The sequence below is a fragment of the Mastigoproctus giganteus genome, chromosome 1 (assembly GCF_048544385.1).
Source record: "Mastigoproctus giganteus isolate SK-2022 chromosome 1, ASM4854438v1, whole genome shotgun sequence".
Lineage (NCBI taxonomy): Eukaryota > Metazoa > Arthropoda > Arachnida > Uropygi > Thelyphonidae > Mastigoproctus > Mastigoproctus giganteus.
In genome coordinates this window covers 63870091-63893344 of record NC_143575.1, presented here as the reverse complement: position 1 = coordinate 63893344, position 23254 = coordinate 63870091, and the positions used below count along the sequence as shown (strand labels likewise).

General features: G+C 36.6%; 1 protein-coding gene across 4 annotated transcripts in view; it reads right to left on the bottom strand.

Annotated features, from left to right (window-relative positions):
* Positions 1–23254, bottom strand: part of Vps13 (vacuolar protein sorting 13C) — a 1645987-nt gene that overhangs the window by 1351804 nt on the left and 270929 nt on the right. For all 4 annotated transcript variants that reach the window (XM_090373229.1, XM_090373247.1, XM_090373239.1 and 1 more), the window contains exon 12: positions 10953–11061. In XM_090373229.1, coding sequence (XP_090229355.1) covers positions 10953–11061 — 109 coding nt within the window. The remainder of the gene's footprint in view (positions 1–10952; positions 11062–23254) is intronic.

Sequence of the window (23254 nt, the reverse complement as noted above, 5' to 3'; positions counted from 1 at the left end):
TGCTTTGCCGCCTCCTTTAATATAACTGGATAGATCCCATCCACCCCAGGTGCTTTTCTTATGTTTAACTTCAACAGTTTCTCTTCCACTTTGCTCTCAGTTATTACAAAATCATTAAGTATCCTGCTACAATTTGATAACCTTCTGCCATTTTCAAACCTTAATAATTCCTCACGTGTGAATGTAGATGCAAAATACTCATTCAGTTTGTTTGCTATCTGAGCAGGATCATCAACAGTCGAACCATCGATGTCAAGTGGACCAATCAGATTCTTCCCCTTCCTTTTAGAGTTTACATAAGTAAAGAAACCCTTGCTGTTTTTCTTAGCATCTTTTGCCAAGGATTTCTCGTAATCTGCTTTCGCCTGCCTAACCTCCTTTGTAACTTGGTTACAGATCAACTTGTAGCTATCATAGGCTTCTGTGTCACGTGTTAATTTGTATGCACCCCATGCATTTTTCTTCTCTGTTACATGTCTCATTAGTTCATTTGACAACCATTTAGGCCTAAACCTTGAACAATATTTCTTAATAGGTATGAAACTTTTAGTAGCATCCACGATTAATTCCTTGAATGCTTCCCACTTAGAATTTACTGTTGGTAACATCGTCAGTTGATTCCACTGTACAGAATTTAAAAACTGTCAAAGACCACTGTACTCGCCTTTACGGAAACAAAAACCCTTTCCTTTACCCCTGATGGTTATTAAATCTTTAAGTAAATCCCACGTCAGTACACTGAGCAGGTGTACTGACGTGGGATTTACTTAAAGTGGGATTTACTCACTGCCACCTAGTGGTTCCTTTTATCTGCAAATTCCTAATACATGAATTATCACTGCTGATAACCAGATCAAGAGTATTACTTTCTCTGGTTACCTCTTGAACATGCTGCTGCAGAAAACAATCCTCCAATAAGTCCACAACTGTCTGACTAGTGTGTGAGTGCCCAACCCACAAGTTCCAGTCAATATCTGGGAAGTTAAAATCCCCTATTATAAGACATTCCGATTTACTAGCCCACTTTATTTCTCTGTACAATTGCTCATTGTACTCATTCGAGTCATTAGGCCTATAACACACTCCTACTCTTATTTTTGCTTTCGCAGTGCTTATGTCACACCAAACTGACTCAACAGTGCACTGTTCATCTATATCAACTGGATGCACTTCTTTTGATTTTATGTTTTTCTTAATTAACAGCATAACACCTCCTCCCTTCCTATCCTGTCTATCCTTTCTGTACACATTGTGCTCCCCAAATTCCAGTTCGGCATTCCTTGTATCAGTGTGACACCATGTCTCTGATATCCCAACAATATCCGCCTTTGATGTCTTGACCAACACTTCAAATTCATCAAATTTATTTACTATACTTCTAGCATTGGTATACATGCAAGCATACATGCTCCTACTCCTATTCTTTGTTATCCTAACACATCCTATATACCCACCCGTTCCACGATGACCGCCACCCGTCCCTGAAACCCCCAACACCCCACGCTCCATGTTGCTACTTATTCTAATAGAAGTTGTGCAAGAATCACATTCACCTCTGCCTACGGCTACTGTTAAACTATTAGTCCTTGTATCCCCCCCAAGCTATAAGTTTTCCGACCCACCCAACACTGCCTCGATAGCATCAGCAAATATTCTTGCACCCTTTCTATTTAAGTGTATCCCATCCCTGTAGAAGCAGTCTCTCCTGTTAACAAGTACAGTCCAGGCTGAAAAAAATTCTATCCCTTGAGCCTTGCAAATCTTTCCAGGGCCGAATTGATCGACAAGGCTCTCATCATATACTCCCTCCTATCGTGTCTGGGCAGAATTGCAGACACTTTCAAATTCAACCCTAATTCTCGGCTTTTGTTCAACAGTGACCTGTACTTGTTAAGTAATTCTGCCAGTCTCCTACTCTTAATATCATTAGTGCCAACGTGTACAACTATATCACCTTTTGTGCCCTTAAAAGATGATATCTGCTCTACACGTCATCAACCTTTGCCCCTGGCAGACATACCCTGGTCCTGTTCCACCTATCCTTTTTACATAGCATGTTCCCCGTTTCCCTGATAGAGTCACCAACAACTACTAGTTCCTGAGGGACCAGCGCATTCTGCCTTGGGGGTTGCCGCTGTGTTGCGTGATGACCAAGTGCAAGCTCTGGCGTTGATGTGGGCAGCCGAGAGCCTGATGGGCCCCTCAATTTAGATCTTTCGAGGGCATCCATCCTGTCCTTCAAACTCTCATATAGGCCCATAACAACGCTGAGTTGTCACCTGATTTCCTTACACTCCTTACATCGTGCACACACAAAGACTTCCCCCATGGCAATATCATGTTCCGTTCCAGATAGTTCGGCAAACATTTCACAAGTTGCACATTTTTTTAGGCTGTGATGTGTTGGAGAATCGGCCCCCTCAGTTCTCCCCCGAGTCACAGCACTCCTGCCACTTTGTGCCCGTTGCTTTGCTGCTCTAGTTTGGGGCATGATACTTTAAATTAATAAAATCAATAAATTAAATTAATTAAATGTCAATACTATGCTATCTAATAGAAACAGTTAAGCTTATTACTGTTTCTATAATTATACGTTAGATCTACCTAGCTACCTCAATTAAAAAGGTAGGTATTAAATTTGAGCTACCTCAAATGATTAGCCGTAGATTACGTCTACGGCTAATCATTTGTTTCCCATCAGAGCCATGCAGGTTGAATTTTTTTTTCTCATCTGAGAAAATAACTGACTTCCACTGCTCGGGGGTCAATTTGACATGCTCCTTACACCAAATTAATCGGGTCTTTTTCATTTTTTGTGTGAGGAGGGGCTTCTTCTTAGGACGATGGGCTACAAGTCCATTTTTGAAGAGGCGTCTTCTGACAGTTACTGCATTTGCTACCACTCCTGTATGTTCTTCCCATTCTCTTTCCAGCTCAGACAAAGAAGCTTTACGGTTTTTAAGGCATAAATGCTTCAAAACGCGGGCCTGTTTTGGCGTAGATACTGGTTTGCATCCGATTCCTTTTTTCATGTCAGCAGAACCAGTATTCTTGAGTTTGGAAAGAAATCTACTCAATGTCGACTGATTACAAGACACGCTATAAGCAACATGATGGGAAGAACATCCTTCCTGATGTAAAGCAACAATAGCACTCTTTCTTCAACTCCATGTATCTCACCATCCTGACACAAGCAAGGAATGACTACAACTCTTGCAGAGTGTACTTATATAGCTGAAACTAACAGCTATGCAATATTATGTCATCACCTATGCGTGTCAATCTTATCTGATGCAATCTGTAAGAAATACTGCCATATACTTACATTATTCGGACGAGAATTACAATTTTACAGCGTGATGCATTTTCTTTGAACATCACTGTACATGTGTTTTTAAATCAAAAACTAATCTTCAAAAGGAATGTGTGCTTAAAATTCAATAAATCTTTTTTTTGAGTGGATAACATTTTAGTCAGTAGATAGAGATTCACTTATCCATTCTTAATAGGAACTATAGAGCTGTTGTAGCTCTTTCCCCCCCCCCCTTTTTTTAAGCAGGTAATAAATTAATCAAGTGAAATACCAACCACTTAAAGCAGGGGTTGGCAACCCATGGCCCAGCCCGCTACCACAAAATCATCTGGCCCGTAGTCCCAAAAAGAAATACCATATCCACCCGGCCTGCAGTGGTCCTAAAACAGAGTTCAATTTGTAATTCTATCTCAGGCCCGATGTAGAACCACAGTATTTTAATAAATTGTAACAACTTGGACAGTGTTATGAGCCTGTATATAAAAATACATATTTACTTATAAGTCAAAAAAATAAATATCTAAAATAGAAATAAAAAAGAAACATTTAGATTTTTGATTTTAGAAGATTCGGGGAACAGCACTGCTTTCATACATGTTTTTTTTTTGGATCTCCCATAGCTCATGTTTTCTGTCTGTACTACAATGGCTGATGGCACCATAGCTCGCATTGAATCAGTCATGCATGGAAGGAGCTCACATAGAGGCACGTTTATCGCTCTGCTAATCTACTGCTGCTCTTGATACTTTGCACCTTAATTTGGATTCCTCGGAAATGGGTGAGTTTTGTCTATCATACAATGCATGCATTTCTTGTATTTTCTACTTGTGGCATGGTGGCATAATTTATAGCTAAATTGAGAGGCGTTATCTTCTTCACTTACAAGTATAATAGTTATAGCTATAGTAATGTTTGAATTTCTTTTTTTTTTTCTTCAGCAAACCCCAATGGCAACAAAATGCAGGAAGGTGGGTACTAAGTGCCGAATATTCCAAGACACTTGGGGAGAAAAATACTTTTTTTACTCAACACTTCAGCATGCCCACATGCCTAATTTGCCATTCAAGTGTTGCTGTGAATAAAGAGTTCAACATCAAGAGGCATTATGAGACAAAAAAAAAAACGAAATTCAGTGAATTTAATGGGCAAGCAAGGAACAATGAATTTCATAAACTTAAATTGAGCCTAGAAAAACAAAGTTTGGTATTCAAGAAACAAAGCACAGAATCAGAAAGAAACACACGTGCCAGCTACTCAGTATTAAAGTTAATAGCAGAAAATTTGAAGCCTTTCGCTGACAGGGATTTTGTGAAAGAGTGTTTGTGTTCTATGTCCCGAGAAAAAGACTATTTTCAAATGTCAGTCTCTCTGCAAGAACAGTCACACGACAAATAGAAGAAATGTCAGCGGATGTGAAAAATTTTTTTAAGGACTACTGCAAAAATTACCAGTACTCAATAGCACTTGATGAGAGTAGAGATACCAAAGATATTGCTCAGCTTGCAGTATTTGCACATGGAATAAATTCAACTTTCGACATTCTTGAGGAGTTTGTTCAATTGGTACCTATCAAGGGCACTACCATAGGAGCAGACATTTTTGAAGCATTGCTGAAGTGTACTGCAAACATGAAGTTGGATCTATCAAAGCTAGTATGCGTAACAACCGATGGAGTGCCGGGAATAGTTAGAGAAAAGAAAGGTTGTGGCTCTATTTCAAAGACACATGGAAGGCCTTGCAATTAAACACGAAGTCCAAAAAACGCACGGCGTAATCCACCAGGAAGCACTGTGTGCTAAGTCTTCAAATTTGAAGGACATGATGGGTGTAATGATGAGGGCTGTTTGTTGTTGTTTGTTATTTGGTTTTTAGGAGCATTAGCAACTAAGGCCATATTGCTCCAGGGATATGCGGTGGTCATTTCCTGACCTTTCCGCATCCTCCATATTTGGTGGTCACGGGCTTGAACCCTGGTCTAATCAAGAAGTGTGTGTGCTACGCACTGCTACTCCTGCCCACCTGGCTACAGAGGCGGCCATGATGAGGGCAGTAAACCTGATCTTGTCTCAGGATTTAAACCATAGTTGGTGCCAACAACTTTCATTAGAAACAGAGACTCAGTACAGCGACCTGCTCTACTTCCACAATATTCGCTGGCTCAGTCGAGGTGATGTTAGGCTATACGCTGTGTGAGAAGAAATAGTTAACATTCCTTGAAAGTAAAAATGTGAATGCCTCAGAATTTCATGATCCCAAATGGTATTTATGTCTGGCACTTCTGATGGACTTAACATCCCATTTAAAGAACCTGAACAGGGAAGAAATCTGCTGATACATGAGATGTGTAGATATATCATCACCTTCAAAACAAAATTACCACTCTGGGAATGCCAGCTTGAGAAATCAAATTATGTTCATTTCCCTAAATGCCAGGAGACCAAACCAACAGATGCAAACAAATTTGTGACTGTGATACATGACTTGAGAACTGAGGTTTCTTCCTGTTTTGCTGACATTCATTAGCACGCACGCACAGGCAATTTCAGGCTGCTTGCCATTCTGTTTGAAGTGGAAGTGGATACTGTACCAGAAAATGTTCAAATGAACAATGCAGTGCATGATCTATTAAGATTCAAAGTTCATGCATGGGACGTATCACTACTAGAGTTCTACAGGAAATATCTTCTTGAATCTGGGAAATATACCAATTTGGTAGATCACATGAAAAAAATGACATTGATATTCAGTAGTACTTATATGTGTGAGCAACTATTCTCAAAAATGAAATACACGAAGAGCAAGTTAAGACCCCAACTGACTGATGCCCATTTAGATGACATCCTGCATCTGGCCTCAATCCAGCCTGTTGCCTAATAATGAGAGACTTTCGAGCAACAAACAGTATTAACTCTCACACTAATTGCTTGTTCTTAAGATATAATATTACTTAAATAAAATAAACATTATTCATAGTTTATTATGTTTTATTATTATTACATTCATTTATTAGCTATAGAGATGAATGTCAACTACCATCCACTCACAGACATGGCCTCTGGCCCTATGCAGAAAAAGGTTGCTGACCCCTGACTTAAAGGCTTTTACTGGTGAAAACCATGTTTGGTCTATAGAGCAAATCTCCAGCATCTCCTTATATCTGCTACCATGCAGTACACGTCATGCCTTGTGATGTGATAACAGGCAACATGGCAAGGTCCAATATTCTTTAATACTTCAAGGGTACAGAGCTTTAAAATGTTTTTCAAAAGTTTCCACTAAACAGTCAACCAAACTGAACCCATTGGTAATGCTCTAATGGCACCTATCCAGTCTATAATCTCACTGCCTCCACTCTGCCATTTATAAAAGGGGGGAAGGGGAGCAAGAGTCCAAATAGAGTGATGTGTGGAGGAGCACTGCAGAAGTCATGTTAACGAGCTAGGTACATTCATGTTTGTAGGCCATATTTAAAAATTCCATCGATTCCTAATTGGTTCTTCCTCACCTACATATCAGTGTCATGATTAGTCGAAAAGAACTATACCTTCCAAAGACTTCCTAATTCATTTCAAAAATATGTAGTCTCAGATCTGATCTCCATTTCCATCTACAATATGGCAAATTTCACTAACATTTTCTAAAGAATCTAATTATCGTTACCTCAACCATCGACCATCAGTTTTGTCCAAATTTCTTCACAATATGATTCCTCCTGTCTTAAAAATGTATTCAAGGTATATATTCCACTTTAAACTTATGCACCTGTATCCTCTGATATTCCTTTTCAGAAGACTTCCTTATCTGTAATCTTTTTTTTTTTTTTTTTTTGGCTTAAAATAGTTTCACACCATTCTGTCCAATTCATTCACTGCTTTTATCTTTCAAACTCTACAAATCACTCAATGTTTTGGCTTTCCTTCTCCAAAATTCTATTTTCTCCAATCTTTACTAGTAATATGGTCCATGTCAATTTGTTGTAAGACAGTTCATTGTATGACACTTGGGTGCATTAGAATTTGCTATATGCAACAATTTGGTGCATGAAAGTTCAGTGCATGACAGTTTGGTGTACAAGACAATTTGGTGAACGAAATTTTGCCAGATGTAACAATTTGGTAAAACAATTGGTAGCTATGACAATGTGATGAAAAATCAGAAATTAACGAAATCGATGAAGGTTTAGTTTAATAGAAATTCTGGCAATTTAAAAAGGGGGAAATGGAGAAATTTAGAAAACAAAGAATAATATAATTTAATCCATTTATTTTGTATAAAAGGATTCACGATGAACATTCCCATAGGTTGGAAAGTGAGTGCATGCCTATTTCAGCATGACTCCATCCATATTGTAACACTTTTAATCCAGATAAGATTATTTATAAATTTATTTTTCTAACACAGGGAACTCAGACTTCAAATATTCTCATTCTGGTATTCAAATAAGCCAGAACAAGAGTAGCCTTGTGCAGGCGAAGTTTCTACTGCTCCTGGAATAGAAGTTTTTTCTGTTTCATTAGCTTCAATTGGCATATTAATTTATTTTCTAGAGTAGCTTTATATTCCTAGTTATGATACTTAGTTTAAAGTTAACTTAGACAGAGATTTTGTAAGTATTACTTAGTATCGGTAAGAGTATCAAATCCACGTGTTACAAGTTGCAGCTCCACTGAACGAGAAGTTTTTTAGCCATTTTATTGACCAATTGTTATATTTAATTATTTTCTATAAGTAGCTTATAGACCTAGTCAGGATCCTAAGTTTATTCTGAATTGAGACAGAGAGATTTGGAGGTTAATTAATACTTACGTTTCCGTAGATTTACCGTTCGTAACTTTCCGCCATTGTTATACGATACGTTATATCCCAAACTAGATAGCATTAGCTTAGTATAGTATAGTACAGTATAGTATATAATATTGTCAATTCATCAGTAAAATCTATTAATCTTGTTACACTTCATTGTCAATTAAATTTTACTTTTTAACTAAATACATATAACGACTTAGATTTTACAAACGTAACATAATTAATTAACACATAACTTGATATGGAAGTTATATAAATGGAACTCGTAGATAATACTTGATACTGAAAAATATATATAGTGTTATAACTGTGTTGGGATACAAGTTTAGGGTTATAATTTTGTACTGAAATTGAAATTTTATTGAAATTAAATTGAAATCATGATTCAAACCAGAGCAGCAAAGCAAAAGGCTCAAGCTAATGGGACTGCAGTGGCTCAGGGGAGAACTAAGGGGGGCAGTTGCCCTCTGAATCACAGCCTTTTAAAATGCACTGCTTGCTTGATGTTTGTGGAGCAATCGGGTACGGAACATGATATTGCCATGGAGGATGTCCTTGTGTGTGCGCGCGCGATGTCAGGAGTGTAAGGAAATCAGGCAACAACTCAACATTGTTATGGGCCTCTATGAGAGCTTGAAAGACAGGGTGCATGCCCTCTAAGGATCTAAATTGAGGGGCCCATCAAACTCTCAGCTGCCCACATCAATGCCAGAGCTTGCACTTGGTCATCACGCAACACAGCGGCAACCCCAAGGCAGAATGCGCTGGTCTCACAGGAACTAGTAGTTGTTGGTGACTCTGTCAGGTAAACGGGGAACATGGTATGTAAAAAGGATAGATGGAACAGGACCAGGATATGTCTGCCAGGGACAAAGGTTGATGACGTTGTAGAGCGAATATCATCTTTTAAGGGCACAAAAGGTGATATTGTTGTACATGTTGGCGCTAATGATATTAAGAGTACGAGACCGGCGGAATTACTTAACAAGTACAGGTCACTGTTGAAAAAAAGACGTGAATTAGGGTTGAATTTGAAAGTGTCTGCAATTCTTCCCAGACACGATAGGAGAGAGTATATGATGAAAGCTTTGTCGATCAATTCGGCCATGGAAAAATTGTGCAAGGCTCAAGGGGTAGAATTTTTTTCAGCATGGTCTGTACTTGTTAACAGGAGAGACTGCTTCTACAGGGATGAGATACACTTAAATAGAAAGTGTGCAAAAATATTTGCTGATGCTATCGAGGCAATGTTAGGTGGGTCAGAAAACTGCAGCTTGGGGAGGATACAAGGACTAATAGATTAACAGTAGCCACTGGCAAAGGTGAAAGTGATTCTTGCACTGCTTCTATTGAAATGAGAAGCAGCCTGAAAAACAAGATGCAGGGTATTTCAGAGACTGCTGGGATTCATTGCGGTACAAGTAAACACATGGGTTGTGTTAGGGTAGCTAAGAATAGGAACAGGTGCATGTATACCTGTGTGTACACCAATGTTAGGAGTTTGGTAAATAAATTTGATGAATTTGAGGTATTGCTCAAAGCATCAAAGGCGGATATTGTTGGGATATCAGACGTGGTTTCACACAGATATAAGGAATGCAGAATTGGAATTTGGGGAGTACAATGTTTCCAGAAAGGATAGACAGGATAGGAAGGGAGGAAGGGTTATGCTATTAGTTTAGAAACACAAAATCCAAGAAAGTGAAGCCATTCGATATCACTGGACAGTGCAGAGTCAAGTCAGTTTGGTGTGACATAAGCATTGGGAGATCAAAATTGAGAGTAGGAGTGTGCTATAGGCCTAATGACTCTGATGAGTATAATAAGAAACTGTACAGAGAAATAGAGTGGGCCAGTAAATCAGAGAGTCTTATAATGGGGGATTTCAATTTCCCAGATATTGACTGGAATTTGTGGGTTGGTCACTCGCACACTAGCAAGGCTTTTGTGGATTTATTGGATGATTGTTTTCTACATCAGCATGTTTGGGAGGCAACTAGAGGGAGTAATACTCTTGATTTGATTATCAGTAGTGATTCTTCATGCATTAAGAATCTGCAGATAAAGGAACCACTAGGTGGCAGTGATCAGTGTGCTGAAGTGGGATTTACTCAAAGAGGTAACTACCATCAGGGGTAAAGGGAAGGGTTATTGCTTTCGTAAAGGTGACTACGATGGTCTCAGACACTATTTAAACTCTATACAGTGGGACTAACTGATGATGTTACCAACAGCAAATTCAAAATGGGAAGCATTCAAAGAACTTATCTTGGAAGCTACTAGGCTTTACATACCAACTAAGAAATATTGTTCAAGGTTTAGGCCTAAATGGATGTCAGATGAACTAATGAGACAAACGGCGGAGAAGAAAAATGCATGGGATACGTATAAATTAATGGGTGACAGGGAAGCCTATGATAGATATAATCTGGTCTATAACCAATTCACAAAGGAGATTAGGCAGGCAAAGGCAGATTATGAGAAATCCTCAGCAAAGGATGTAAAGAAAAACAGAAAAGAGTTTTTTACATATGTAAACTCTAAAAGGAAAGGGATGAATCAGATTGGTCCAGTGGATATTGATGGTTCAACAGTTGAGGATCCTGGCAAAAAGTGTGGAATTGTATGATCAAGGCATTAAACAATTAATCCATAAATGGGAGAAATGTGTTACTATACATAGAAAAGAATTAAAGTTCCTGTGAAGTTTCACCTTTCTAGGGCTATTGATAGGTAAGGGTACTAAGTTTTTGATACCCCCCCCCCTTTTAAATATAGAGTTAATAATGTACACAGCACATTCTATAAATATTGGAAAACAATAACAGCTTACCTATATCACTTCCTGTCCCTGTATCATCTGTTTCTGTTTGCCCACCATACCACCAACTAAACCATCCTTTTTGTTCAGTTGTCACTCGTTTCTTTGAATGATACAGAAACTGAAATAAATGAGTTTCAGTTATAATCCCATGACCTGGTCCTCCACACATAATTATACATGCAATCATATATTATTATTATTTCAATACTATACAGATGTTAGATAAAAATAAAATTAAACTTGAAGGGGTAAGCAACTTTCAGTGTGCTTTAAATTCCTTTTTTTTTTTTTCTTCTTTTTTTCTTTTTTTTTTTAATCTTCAATCGAATATTAGTTATTTACATATTTTTTACTATGCAAGTCAATTTTTGAACTTTTTATAAAGAAAATTATTATTATTTCTTAAATAATTTAATAGCATTCTTTTTTTTATATTTTTAAAGGTAAAATATTATTTTTTTAATAATAGGTGCATAAACACTGGCTGCACTTTACATACCCAATTAATACATGAAATTCTGAATTTACTCTTCACAAATGTGAATTACTATTTGCCATTGTGATAGAACCCAAGCACTTTTTTTTTTTTTTTTGCTGTTAAAGGCATTGCAATAGATATTTCTTCTTTTTACTGTAATAAAAGGTTAATTTTTCATTGAAAACCAAATTTTGCAATGAAAAATTAATCTGTCATACTTGACAACCGAATGGCAATTTAACTCAAAATAGGAGGCGGGTGGTGGTGAAAATATTATTCAATAAAAAAATAACTTAGAAAAGCTTGGTATAAAACAGCCTGCAAACCAGAGTTTGCTGTGGAAAAATGAAAATATCTTTTTGCAATGCTATGATAACATATGATAGTTTTACCATTGTGAAATGACCGCCTTTTCTACTATTTAGTAGCCTATTTATTTATTTTATTCATTTATAAAATTGTTATAAATAATGTTATAACAAACATATGTTTGTAATTTACATATGTTTGTACATAATTTATGTTTGTAATTATATATACAATAATAAAACTGGACTGTTTCTTTTTTCCTGTGCAAATTCAAGTCTCTTTATATGATTTATTTCAGCACACTCATAAATAACCATCTTTGAATTATCAGAGGTTGCCATTTATTGAACTACTTTCATAAAAGCAGCAATTTTCCATCTTTGAAGAGAGACGGTTTATATTAATGCTTAAATATATATTGATTTATTTAAAAGATAATTCTAAACCTTATATATGTTTCAGTGTATGCCACATCAACGATGAACAGTATGATACTGTTGGTTAATACTGGTAAAATAGTTGATAAATTATGCTTTATGGAAAATAGTATGCGGTGCTTGAAATTTGTTCTCATCAAAATACGAAGCAAATTTAAAATATGAACAAGCACAAAAGCTTTTCTAAGCTCTTAATAAAGAGACTGCTTCAAAGGAAGTTTATTTTTGCTTTTAAATATCCCTATCTGATCAATTCTACCTTAAACCTAGTATTTCAGCCATACCAAATCTTTAGAATGAGTGACATGAATGATTTAGACAATTACAGTAAATAATCACTTGGGGTAAAATGCTTTTAAATATCTCGATCTGATCAATTCTATCTTAAACCTAGTATTTCAACCATACCAAAACTTCAGAATGAGTGACATGAACGATATTAGACAATTATAATAAATAATCTCTTGGTAATCTCTTGGAGTAACTCTTTCATTTAGCAGTAAAGCCCAGCTCTATTATATGAGTACAATTACTAAGGATAATTTACCATTAAATAGTTCATTTATTACAAATGAAGTACTTCATTTATTACAAATGTAATAAATGAATTCATTTATTACATCATAGCAACTCACACAAGTCTAGTAGCAGTTGGGAAATAATAAAAATGAATCAATGCAAAATTTGTAAACAGTGAAGTCCTAACTTACCCTACCAACATCTGCAGGTAGAACTCTGTACAAAGTTAATAATATTTTAGTAATTTAGTATATCTTTTGATTAGTTATTCCTTTTTATTTCCTTCAATGTTGTTCATCTTTACATTAAAACCTGATATTAAGAGGCATCAAAGCATCATTATTTTCTTAATTTAAATTTATCATTTCTACTTTGTATTAATCCTTTTGCCTTACCAGCTTCAAATTAATTTGACCAAACAGCAATTCCAAGGGAATGACTTTATCTCCTTGTAAGAAAGGACACTACTCTTTAGTTCTCAGTGTCCAGTCCAATCTTCTGACATTTCTTTTGATTAACCTTTAGAGACTAGTGGGATTATTTTAATACATTTTCGCTTTAGAAATTATTATTAGTAGTAGTATTGGCAAATGATACATGCTTATAGATCATCGACAAAAAAAAAAAAAAAAAAAAAAAGAAGAAGGAAAGTACTCACTACCCACCTCACCTGTCTATTCCTTCTAATAATGTCTAATTTATCCTTAAATTTACTCAACCTACCCACCTCCAACAACACCAGATGGTAGTTTATTCCAACAATTAATTACATTCTGGCTGAAAGGAAATTTTTGCATGTATATCCTGTAGCCATTCTTTTTCAATTTATGTCCATTTGTGTGCAGTGTCCAAGAAATCAAGTTACAATACCATCATCAAGTTTACTTAATCCATTTAACATATTTGCTGCCTGTTCATCGCAGTAGCTGCCTAACCAAGAAGTGTCCTAACCATTCCCATATACAATGAGATAATCATTTCCTTGTCCCTTCAAATTTGCTGTATATCACTGATAGAACTGATGAGACATTCTAGCAACCTGTCTGCACTGCTCAGAGAACTTCATAACCTTGAGGGCGGTACCACAAAGTTCATATTATTTTTGGATTACTGCTGTCCATATACAGTACCTTGCATTTACCAATGCTAAATCTCAACTGCCACTTCTCATCCAATCTGCTTAATTTATCTAGGTCTTGCTGCAATAGTACCTTGATTTCTGTCATTAACCACCCTGCCAACCTTTGCATCATCTGCCAACTTGGACAATAAGCTTGATATGCCTTCATCAATATTATTATTAAATACTGTAAGCAGTAACAGGATCAACACTGAACCTTGAGGGACTCCACTAATAACATTAGTCCAAGAAAAGCACTGCCCATTTATAACCACATCCTGTCTTCTGCTACTCAATCATCCCTTTATCTATAGCAGTATCTTTTCACAATTGCCACAATGCTCCGATTTGTACGTCTTTCATATGAAACAGTGTCAAAAGCTTTATTGAAATCTAAATATATGATGTCACAATTATTATTTGCATCTGGTTCCTTTGTTACTGCATTATAATAACTAATCAGATCGGTCAGACAGGATTCGCCTTAATAAACCCATGCTGTGATTTCCATATAATTCCATTCCTGTTAAGGTGAATCTGTAATACTTCTTTAACCTCTACCTCTATTATCTTCTCTGGAACAGAGGCAAAGCTTACAGGTGTATAATTGCACCTACTGCCCTTTGATAAACCTTTGTCAATAAGGGAGACATTTGTGGACCTTCAATCTAGAGTAACTTCTCCTGAATCCAAGAATGCTCTCATAATTATGGCCTAGCATTTACTTACTCCTTCTGCTGTTTCTTTTAATATAACTTCTAACTTTAATAAATCACTCTAAGTGGAGGCTAACTCTGTCAGGTGACCTGGAAAGGTATATCTATATATTTTCTAATTATTTGCTATTTAAAAATTTTCTTCTTTATTATATATTCTCTTACCACCTCCTTCACACACATTTCACATGGGTCAATTTAGGACTGGTCATGAACTTGTGTAACATACATGGTCCCAAATGCACTTATTCAGAATATGCATAGCCTATTTCTAACTGCATCACTAATTTATCAGCTGCCATAAGCAGTTACTGTGATATAAATTCCTCTGAACCATGAATGGCTCCAACCTTTGAGTATAAAAAAAATTGCTAAAGTTCACTTACCTGAAATTTCAACTTTATATGTCAATCTTAAGCTTTAATTCTATCTTTTGTCTTCACAGGTTTAAGGTTCTTTGTAATTTTCCATAATTCCCTGTGCTCCACTCAAGGTTGTATTATCTTCTGATGTATGTCCCACCCTCCAATTTCAATGAACTTTGCTGTACTGTTTTAATTAATTTTGTCATTTAAACCTAATGTGCTTCTTTGTTGGTACCTCCATCTATGGCATCTTTTCTTACTATTTCCTTGTTTGAGTTCAGATAAATTTTAATTTTAAATGCTCAGTACTCAAAGTCCTAATCTGACTGGCTTTAAGCACTTCTGCCATGGGCAATTGACCATAGGCACTATTATTCTGATTTTTAGATTCAGCATATTTACTATAAATTTAAATCATACATGGCATCATCACTTTCCAGGTTTGATAGCCCATAATTCTTTAAACTTATTCATTATACTGGTGTACAGGACGAAGAAGAAAGATTGCCCCTCTCTGCTACGTCAGTCATTACTTGTCACTTTTTCCTTTTTGATTAATGAGTGTTTTTCCATATTACATGGTTAAGTTTACTCATTTTGATATGGTTAGCATACTTTTTTTACATGTCCCCAAGTGTGACAAAATTTCATGATCCTGTTACAGTTTCTCTTTCTCCAATGAGATCGTTAAGTTAAAAAAAATGGACTATCAAAATAGTAGAATAAAATTCAGCATTATGTAAACATAGTGATCATTGTAATTATTCTTTTCTATATTTCAGAACTTGTGTTGTCTTGAAAGTAAGCACATTTATACCATACTCTTTAAGACCAGAATACAGTAGTATCCATTACAAAGCAATTCAACTTGTGAACCAAGTACTATTTAAATAAATGTGTGAATATTACTCAAGCTGTTTCTTGTATGTGGTCAATCCATAAATTAAGCTTACTGTTTAAATAAACATGTGAATATATTGGAGATACTCAATCTTTCTGAACACCCAGGGACAGATCTTTCACTACAGTAAAATGTCATTTCTTTATGCATAAATCCTAGTTTAGAATGTGCAAAAAGCTGCATCTATTTATGGATGATTTCAGATGTTTTACTTTCCTTTTAAAAATTGTGGCAGTGAGTGTGATATTTAAATATCACACTCACTGTCACAATTACACTTGAAAATAGTGAATGACAAGTCTGCCAACTGTATAAGTATATACTGCATTTTTATTAAGAGCATTTTTCAGACACTCCCACTGCAATATTTTAACAAAATGTTGGATATAAAGTTCTGGTCCTGTAGACTAGTGTGATCAGACACGAGGATGCATTGGTACACATGTTTTCTGGGGTTTAAACCCATATCTACTGGCGCTTCCGTAGCCAGGTGGGAAGGAGCAGCAGTGCGTAGCACACGCTTCTTGATTAGACCGGGGTTCGAGCCCGTCACCACCAAATACGGAAGATGCGGAAAGGTCAGGGAATGGCCACCGCATTTCCCGGAGCAATATGGCCTTAGTTGCTAATGCTCCTAAAAAAAAAAAAAACCAAATAACCATATCTACTAAATACAGTGCTGTTTCTTGTATTCTCTCTACCTTGCAAACTCTGACTATGTGGTCATCATGGAGTACAAACAGAAAAATGTATTTATTTATGTAGTAATTTTTTTTTTTTTTTTTTTTTAATTAAGGATTTGAATCTCAATGTATAGTAGGAGCCAAGAATCTGTTGGTTATGATGGTAATCATTTATTTTCACTAAGTGGAATTTTTAATAAGTCAAAATAGGTTTCAAATTCACTAAAACTGAACTAATGCCATTAAGAACTTGCACTACAGCTATACTATTAAACAAGTAACTAGCAAGTTAGCCAGCAATTTTTAATGTGTGTATTATAAAAGGCCATCATGATTTATAAAAATATCAAGAAATAAATGATTGCAATGTTATTTGAAAAATTAAACTACAATTACAGAAGACAATGCTTGCAATTTTAACAAAATTAAAAGAATAACTGTCAAACTTAATATTACTAATTTAATGTTTGCATGGTTTTTAATTTTAAAATTCAAACAACTCATGTTTTATAACTGATAAAAATTAACATCAAAAAATTAATATCACATTAATGAATAGTAAGTGAATAAAATGCACTGCTCTACACATTTCCTTTCAACATTCTGAACAGAATACATACATGAGTGTATAAATCATGCAATGATAGTTTAAGTCAAACTATCCATGCAGAAATAGCACACAAAATGCTGTAACACACATTACATCATGAATAACTTCCTAATAAATAGTACCACAGTAAAAATGGGTGCCTCATGCATATTAATGATATACATATCAATTTAAACTTCCTAATAAATTTGTATCATAAAAATTGGTGTCTCATGCAGCTTAATGATTTAAAAAAGGAAGTGTAATACATTCTGATAAATCACAACACTGTCCACTAATCAAATTTAACTTACCTTAGATTTTTTCTGATCCAGTGTAAAAAATGTGTGAAATTGGTGAATTAGAGTGAATGGATGAAGCATAACAAGTAAAACAATGTCATCTTTTAATTCAAATTTCAAATGCCAAAATATTACACAATGAAATATTAACAAAAAAAAAAAAAAAAACGAGTGAGTGAGTGAGTGAGTGAGTGAGTGTGTGTGTGTGTGTTTAATGAGCAAGATCAGTAATGAAAGTACTATATGCCCAACATTTCTGAGAATAATACCACCACAGTCTAACATTATCCAAAGAAGACCACAACAAAAGGGGGGAGAGAGAGAGAGAGAGAGAGAGAGAGAACAATGCAAAATATATACTTTTAAACATGATTTAATAAAATAAAATAATAATATGGAAAGAACTATTACTATTTCGATTGTTTTTAATTCGTATATATATATATCTTTTACATGAATTTAAATTATCAATTATCATAGTATGAGGTGTTTTCAAGTTATAATATCTCCAACATTCTCCATCAACAACTGCATGTCAGCTAGGAAGAGTTCTGCCATGAAGAGCATCCTTCATCTTTGGAAACAACCAATCATCACTAGCTGCAAGGTCAGGCAAGTGTGAAGGATGTGAGATCAATTTTGTTTTCTATAAAAAAAAAAAAAAAAAAAAAATTTGCACCTTTGGAGCATGATGGAAAAGAGCACTGCATTGATGGAATTGAATGTGATTCAGTCTATGTGAATGTTTAATTCTGAAAAGCTGGAAGAAATTCTTTCTTCAGAAACTCTTCATACTTGTTTGTCATCACCATACATAGCAATCATGATCCTTCGTGGGACAAGAACGATCTCAGAATGGACACCCTGCTCATTCTGAGATCTTCAAGAAGAATGGTCTGCACAGAGCCAACAAAACTCTGTTCCCAGAAGATTCCCAACCTTCATGAAACTTTCACACCCAGCCTATGAACTTCAAATTTTTTAACTTAAACACACTTTGTACAAGTAAATATATTATTATTTATCCTTATAACCATATATGCTTACATAAAAGACTCCTAAAAATTTATTTTAAAACAAAAAATCTTGGAAACTCTAAAAATATATTCAAATTCTAAAAACAATGAATGATGGCAATAAAAACACTACTGGTAAACAATGTTTACTAATAAAAGATTAATAATCATTAAGATACTTGATTAGGAAAAGAAAAATTAGGATTACAAATGACAGGTTAAGGCAGTGAAGGGGAGCCAGTGGAATAACTATAATTTTTACTGTCAACTACAAAATGTTAAACATCTACTTTATTATGTACTATATTTGATTTAATTGGAAGATCACAGTCTATGACAAAAGGTGCAAATAACCATTCAACAAATTTGACATCACCACCATAAAATGCAACATCTATATTTGCATTTTCTTTCTATCCACTGCACACTGTCACTCTGCTTATTTGTTTGCAAAATCCTGATTACATCGCATTTCCCACCCACTGCTTGAAACTGAAATATCAAATCTACATATAGTACAAAAGGCAAACATTTTGCCTTTTTCAGCTTTTATAATACGTGGAAAATCTTGCAATGTATTCTGAAATTTTACACTGTAATCCTTTAGCATCTTACTGAAAGACATTGTTGATTGGCTTTGCACCACAAAGTCTCATGAAACATCACACATTACAGTGAACAATGCTATTATTGCGCATTTCTGTTTAGCAACATTGACTACCACACTATACTTGTTGGCCAATTCTTTAACAGAAATCAGCCGAAATCTGCAAAAAATCTTTAAAAATTCAAGTTTTAAAGTAGTTTTATTTTATTTATTTTTTTTATAAGAAAAAGAGAAATAAAAATGGAGTTTTCAAAATACAGAAAAGGAAAAACAGTTTATCACTAACTATACTATGATAGTTATTTGGAAAAGGGTCAAATCGAGTAATCCTTTTGGCCTGGTATGGAGTGCTTTTGTCATCATAGAGCTTTATGTCATCCATGGACAATCAGGTTGGAGAGGGTGCACAGGTGTTTCCTTCCTTCTTTGAGGTTAAATCCACTTGCTGTGTTGAGCATGGTGGATAGCAGGTTGAGTGCTAGACAGAACCACAGTGGGCTCAGGGCATCTCTCTGAAAGATTCCTCTCCTGATGGGGATCAATAAATGGGACTCCATTTATTCATAGTTGCTTATAGGAAGTTGGTCAATGTCAGATTGACTTTGTAGATCTTAAGCATCTCTTTTAGCTAGCTATGAGGCACAGAGCCGAAGGCCTTGTGGTAATCAATGTAGCCCCATGTACAGGTTGGGGAACTTCTTCTAGGCTTGCTTTATGACTTCAGCATATATAGTTAATTGCTCCTTGCATTCTTTGCTCATCTGCTTGCATCATTTCTACTGTTTGGACATTATGCATTGGCTCTACAAGTGGTCTGCTATCTTCTTGGTTATGAAGCTGGTCAGGATCTTGTACATCATTGGGAGACAGCTGATTGGACTGTACTTCACCGGGTTTCTTTATCTTGCTATTTAGCCTTCAGATATGTGATTGCTTAAGTAAGAAACTCTGGGATTGTCTCTGGGTGCCTTATCATTCAAGTGAACTGCTCTGCTAGGTGCCTGTGTTTGCAAGTGAGCTTCTTGTACCAGCAGTTGTGGTCATTATCTATTCCTGGGTTTCACCGGTTGTGGGAATTCCAGATTGGCTGTTGTACTTCTTCCCCGCGAATCTCCCACTCTCTCTCTCATCTCTTGTACATCCTTGGTTTTCCTTCATTCTAGTTCTATCCAGGGGGCTCGGCTGTAATGTCTTACTTCACTGCTCCATACATTGCCCCAGAACTCCTCGATCGTCTTCTGCTTGTGTGGTCCATTTCCGTATTTCCAATCTTCTTCTAGACTCCTTTAAAAGGCTCTTTGGTTTTCATCGAAGATTCAGTTATTCATTTTCTCCTGAGAGCTCTCTTTGTAACAGAGTGGTCTCTTGCTGAGTGCGAGGAGGTTCTGCTTCAGTATGTCTAAGTATGCTCCTATTCTCTGATTTTTGGTCATGTTTGCTGTGGACACTGTCTTTCTTGAGGATGCCCTACACTTTTACAAAAAATTTCTTACTCCTATTACCCCACTGGTACTGGGTCAATTGGCCTATCTTGACTCTTAATTCTATCTTCTGCTGAAGTCTCTTTTCCGCTGTTCTCTCATTTCTTTTTCATTAATCCTAGTGGCTGCTATGGCCACACAGTATATAGCTATATTGATGGCCTCCGGTGTTGCCCCATTGTTGTCGAGATACTGTAATATTTTTTGCCGACTGAGTTGGTCTGTGACTACCTACAAGATTCTATTTCGTCTCTCCTACGCTATCACGTGTCTGCGGTCCATTCCTTCAAATTCTGTTTGGACCGTCTTCCACTAGTCTTCTATTCTGGACATCATGACCTCATCTCTTCCCACTTCAGTTGCTCTGTGTTGCATTTCTTATTGCTCTTTCTCCTCTGGTTCCATGTTATCCATATTCATTGTTCTTTGTAGTTGATTACTCACATCCTGTTGATTTTTTTTCCAGATTGCAGGAGCCATTAGGTTCTTCGTGACGATGGTCCTTCTCTGGTCTGCTATTCACTGTTCAGTGGCCTGAATATCTGGGAATCGTTCCAAACACTTGGTATGTAGCCTCGACCTGTACATTGTCATATTGCTCTATAGCTTGGTTATTTTATAGTATGTTCGCATGATGAACATATTCATTTCGATGATCCACTTCATGTGTCGGCGTTTTCTTCCATCCTGGGTGGCCACTAGTGCAGTTGCACAAGAAGCACTTCCGGTTGGTTGAGCTGGATGGTCTTGCCTTCCCTTGTGGTAGGCAAGACCTTCTTGTGGGGGACAGCACCCCTTGCTCCACTGTTATCCTGAGAGACAGTCTCAGACATTTCAAGCCGACACCTCTGCCTAGTGTCACTCACATACAGGCCTTAGGCCTGAATGCGAGTGACAGTATCCTGCACCACACTTGATGCAGTATGATTATTATTTCTCTTCAATATCATCTATCTATGAAAGTGGACTTATTTAGGCCCAATGGCTTATATCCAGTGCTAGTTCTTGGAAATGATACCACTATCTGCCTCAGCCGTCACTTTGGCTTTGGGGAAGGTAGGCCTGCTGAAGCAACTTTAGTGATGTATTTTTTTATTTTTTATTATTATTATTCTAATTTATTACTATTACACCAGTCTCCCAGCTTAATGGAAACAAGTTTGCTTGTGCCAAGGCGGGACTCAAACCCCAGTCCATTAGGCTGGTAGTCCAGTGTCTTAACCACCAGACCATCAACGCCCCTTTATTATTATTATTATTATTATTATTGCTTTTATGTTATTTCTCCCTGACTGAGGGGGATTTCACCCTGTGATGGGTATTATTAGCAAGTACACATGGAAGTTATGTCTGGTGTTACTGTTGGTCGAGGAACTCTGACTATCCTATAGGATTGCAACTTTCTGGAGTTCCTGGTAGGTGTTCTCTGGGAGACCTATTGCTGTTAGGCTGTTATGTAGGTCTTTGGCACCATACCGGTGGTTGACATGATGATCGGGATGGTCGTTACTTGTTGCATATGCCACATCTCTTTGATCTGCTGTCTTAGGTTCGTGTACTTCTTGATTTTTTCCTCACATATTTTCTGGAGGTTTCCAGTGTTAGGCACCACCATGCCAATCAGATTAGTAGCCTTTTCCTTCTTGTCAATATGGTTTTATGTCCAGTCTGTTGTGCAGGATTGTCTTGCCTGTTATTATGGTGCAGTCCCAGTGCAGCTTGTGGGTTTTGAGTTTCTAGTACTGGCTGGGGTTTATACTTGTAATATGGTACACTTTCTTTAATCAACTGGCATCCCCCTAATAGTTTCTGTTGTATTATCCTATACTCAGTCTGGGTGATCACCTTGCATCCCGCGGTGATGTGTTGGTTGGTTGGGTTTTATTGGCGCATTAGCAACTAAGGCTATAATGTGCCAGGCAGGGTGGCATCGTCGAGATGTGTCATGTGACATTACTGGCTCCTTCGCCATGTTTTTTTTTTTTCTATAGTTTGTGGTACTGATTACCTGGACTTGGATGGTGAGCTTGAATCCTTCAGTCTAGGGGAAGAGCGTCCCATTCATTAGCCATGCATTGAAAGCAATTTTATCTATATGGTCTTGATGGAGGTCATTGTAGTGTCTGCCAATGGAGTGTCTTCTATGCCCATCTTTCTAGCATTGTTTATGCTGTCTGGGCAGAGGGACTAATTGCTTAGGTAGAGTGGAGTATACCGCTTGTGTATCTTATTTATGGCCTGGTAAGGCCATAAATAAGATACACAGTATCTTATTTATGGTAAGGCCATAAATAAGATACACAAGCGGTGTATCTATTGCTGTTTTCTGTTGCTCGATGAAGTCTATCAGGACTCCCTTCCTCCCTCTTTCCAAGCTATTGTCAGTCTCTCCACAGCTGACTTTGGGTAGTGTTGGTGGCTCTTGGTCATTATTATCTTCATCTTTCTCATGATATCATCCAGATCGGTGTTAGTCCAATCTATGATCCCAAAAGAGTATATCAGCACTGGGACTGCATGGGTGTTTACGGCTTTAATTGTGTTCCCTCCATTCAGCTTTGCTTTCAGCAGGCTTCTGATTCTATGATAGTATTTTTTGGTCAGGCATGGCTTTGATCTCTTTACCAGTCTGCAGTTCATAATTTAGGCTGACTAATTTCCCCTGATATAATCCGTGTATCTTGTATTTGTCTAGACCAAATTCCATCCTGATATAATTGCTGAATTCTTCAGTGATCCGGGGTAGTTGCTGCAGTTGCATCTCAGTTGCTGTGTAGAGCTTGATGTC